The sequence below is a fragment of the Rhincodon typus genome, chromosome 26, assembly GCF_021869965.1.
Source record: "Rhincodon typus isolate 14 chromosome 26, sRhiTyp1.1, whole genome shotgun sequence".
NCBI lineage: Eukaryota > Metazoa > Chordata > Chondrichthyes > Orectolobiformes > Rhincodontidae > Rhincodon > Rhincodon typus.
In genome coordinates this window covers 1,936,739-1,940,489 of record NC_063357.1, presented here as the reverse complement: position 1 = coordinate 1,940,489, position 3,751 = coordinate 1,936,739, and the positions used below count along the sequence as shown (strand labels likewise).

General features: G+C 45.3%; 1 protein-coding gene across 1 annotated transcript in view; it reads right to left on the bottom strand.

Moving 5' to 3' along the window:
• Positions 1 to 1,785: 1,785 nt before the first annotated feature.
• The window catches only part of LOC109925533 (forkhead box protein N1-like), a 25,139-nt gene continuing 23,173 nt past the window's right edge, over positions 1,786 to 3,751 (bottom strand). Inside the window, exon 8 of the mRNA XM_048612323.1 lies at positions 1,786 to 2,027. Within this exon, the coding sequence (XP_048468280.1) occupies positions 1,786 to 2,027 (242 nt within the window). The remainder of the gene's footprint in view (positions 2,028 to 3,751) is intronic.

The window sequence follows — 3,751 nt, the reverse complement described above, 5'->3', positions numbered from 1 at the left end:
ATTTACCAGGATTCTGCCTGCATTAGAGGGTATGAGCTATAAGGAGAGGCTAGAAATGCTCAAGTTGTTTTCCCTGGAGCGGCAGAGGCTGCGGGGAGATTTGTTAGAAGTGTATAAAATTATGAGATGTATTGACAGGGTTGACAGTCAGAATCTTTATCCCAGATTTGAAATACCTAAAACTAGTGGGTATGCATTTAAGGTGAGTGGGGGAAAGTTCAAAGGAGATGTGAGGGGTAAGTTTTTTACACAGAGATTGGTAGGAGTCGGGAACGCACTGCCAGGGGTGGGGGTGGAGGCAGAAACGATAGAGATATTTAAGGGACTTTTAGATAAGCACATGAATATGCAACAAATAGAGGGGTATGGACCAAAGGCAGGCAGAAGGGATGAGTTTAATTTGGCATCTTGTTTGGCACAACATGGTGGGCCAAAGGGCCCGTTCCTGTGCTGTACAGTTTTTCTGTCTAATGCATTATGGTGCATAGGGCAGGAGGAGGGCTTCAGATTCTTGGGGCATTGGGACCAGTTCTGAGGCAGAAGGCACCAATTTGGGATGGGAGGGGGTGTAATTTGCACCTCAATAGGTCAGGGACCATTGCAGGGTGAGGTTTGTTAGTGTGAGGGTTTAAAGTAATTTCTCAGCGAGTGAGAAGCTTACATAGGTATGTGGAAATTTAACGTAATGCAACTTAAAAATGAACAGTGTTCAGAACAGATGGGGAAGGAAAATAGAGCTAGGTTAGGTAACTGATGAGAGAGGCAGTGTGGTGTATGAAAGAGAGGATGTCTTTGGCATGGTAAGGACAGGGTCCATTTGGTTAGACCAGAGAAGAAAACAGTCATTGATCATGTTGCTGGGAGTCTTCTCCAGAGAGAGGAGAGGGAGAGAGAGACAGAGATGTGCAAGAATTACAGACTGTGATAAGGTTATTCTGGGGACATTTAATGAGCCACATATGAACAACTTATATTTATGTTCATCATTAACAAAGTAAAACTTAATCGGCCACTTCACAGAAACATTATCAAACAAAATATGTGACTTGGAGCCACATAAGGAAACATTGGGTCAGATACCAAACACTTGATCAAAGAGTGTACCTGGACCAATCACAGAGGAAGCATTAGAAGGAAGCCAGATCTGCTTCTGGGCAGTGAGGTGGACTAAATGTGGGAGCATTTGGTTAAGAGTGATCATTGTATCAGAGGTTTCAAATAGAAATGGACAAGAGCAAGGAACAATGTCAGGTAGACCTTCTAAGCTGGAAGAGGATCATGTCATTGGGTTGAAAGGAGATCTAGCCAGAATGAAACAAACACTGACAGGAGAAACTGTAATTGAACAATTAGCAATCTTCACAGAGAAGATGTTTCATGTAAAACAGGTACATTCCAAGTAGGGAACAGAAAGTAGTCTCCTTGAATGACGAGGGAGCTGGAGAATAGGACAAAACCAAAGAAGAGGCACAATGATTCTTCTCATAGAGCGTGGAATGAGACAAACTGAATAGTTTTACGGAGAGCTGCTTGGATTTGATGGGCCAAATGGCCTCCTTCTGTGTAATGACTGCATATCTTGATGTCTGCTTGTATATTAATGCCTGCCCTGGACCTGCTCAGTATTGGCAATGATTAGTCTGTATTTGCCAGAGAGATTTCGATATCTACATCTCCACACAACGGCTCCTATATTGAGAAAATGTTTAATTGGCTCCTGGCAGACTCCTGATGCTGGAATACGCTGAATGCTGTAAACTGAGTTCACTGTTGTGTAGCTCCTGATCAGACCAGTGCTATTGGATTGGAGCTGGCCTTGGTGTCTACACTGATGCGGTTGGTGTAGATGTCCGTTAGCTGGGACACAGTCAGGTTCTGCTCTGTACTGCTCCCAGGGCTGATGACTCCTTTATTGTCTGTCGGAGAGGTGTTCCAGGAGAGTGGAAACAACGATGGCCATTGTGGAGGCACCGACACTGCTGGATATGGAGTTAAATTCTCATCCTTCAGCACCTCCCACAGATTACCTGCAAATTCAATGAGAACCGTTTTGTAAAATTGTTTAGGTTTCTGGCTTTTGCTCCCTGTCTATTCTGCCTATTCCCAATCCGCACTTCTCACTCCCAAACGGCACTGTCCGCCCCCAGATTGCACTACCTGCTCCCAAACTGCACCTCCTGCTCCCAATCTGCATTGCCCATTCCCAATCCCAAAACTTCAAAAGCTTTTTGAAGGAGCGACAAAGAAAATAGATGAGGGCAGTGTGGTAGATTTTGTCTACACAGACTTCAGCAAGGCCTCTGACAAGGTACCACATGGTAGGTTGTTGACCAAGGTTAAATCTCGCTGGATCCGGGGAGAGTTAACCAATTGGATACAAAATTGGCTTGACAGTGGAAAACAGAGGGTGGTGGTGGAGAGTTGTTTTTCAGGCTGGAGGTTTGTGTGTGCCACATGGATTGGTGCTGGGTCCACTGTAATTCATCATACTTAAACAATTTGAATGAAAATTTAGCAGGTTTAGTCAGTAAGTTTGCAGCTGACACCAAGATTGGTAATATAGTGGACTGTGAAGAAGGTTATCTGGGAATGCAGTGAGATTTTGATCTACTGGGCCAGTGGGCTGAGGAATGACAAATAGAATTTAATTTAAATAAATGCGAGGTGTTGCATTTTGGTAAGGCAAATCAAGGCAGGACTTACACAGTCAATGGTAGAGTTTTATTAACCGGGAAGTGTTATTAAACAAAGAAATCCAGGGGTACAGGGTCCCAGCTCCTTGAAAGTGGAGTCATAGGTAGACAGGGTGGTGAAGAAGGCTTTCAGCATGCTTGCTTTCAATGGTCAGAGCACAGGGTGTAGGAGTCGGGACGTCTTGTTGCAACTGTACAAGACGAAGAGACCACATTTGGAATACCGCGCGCAGTTCTGGTTGCCCTACTATAAAAGGGACATTATTAAACTAGAAAGAGTGCAGAAAAGATTTACTAGGATGTTCCATGGACTGGCAGGTTTGAGATATAAGGAGAGGTTGGATAGGCTAGGACATTTTTCTCTGGAGAATAGGATACTGAGAGGACTATAAAATCATGAGAGGCATAGATAAGGTGGATAGACTCGGTAAGGCAGTCTAAAACTGTAGGGCATAGATTTAAGGTGAGAGGGGAGAGATACAAAAGAGTTCAGAGGGACAGTTTTTTTTCACACAGCGGGTGGTGAGGGTCTGGAATGGGCTGCCAGAGGTAGTGGTGGAAGCGAGTACTATTTCATCATTTAAGAAACATTTAGACAGGTACATGAATGGGATAGTTATGGAGGGATATGGACCAAATGTAGGCAAATGGGACTAGTTTAATTGTGAAAACTGGGCAGCATGGACAGGTTGGGCTGAAGGTCCTGTTTCCATGCTGTAGACCTCTATGAAATCCTTTCTATGAAATCCATATTGCCCACTCCGAATCCATACTGCCCACTCCCAAAACACACTGTCCAATCCCAAACCGCACTGCCCACACAGAATCCACACTGCCCACTCCCAATCCATACTGCCCACTCGCAATCCACACAGCCCATTCCCAATCCGCACCGCCCCCTCCCAATCCACACTGCCCACTCCCAATCCGCACTGCCCATTCCCAAACCGCACTGCCCACTCCAAATCCGCACTGCCCATTCCCAATCCGCACTGCCCACTCCCAATCCACACTGCCCACTCCCAATCCATACTGCCCACTCCCAATCCACACTGCCC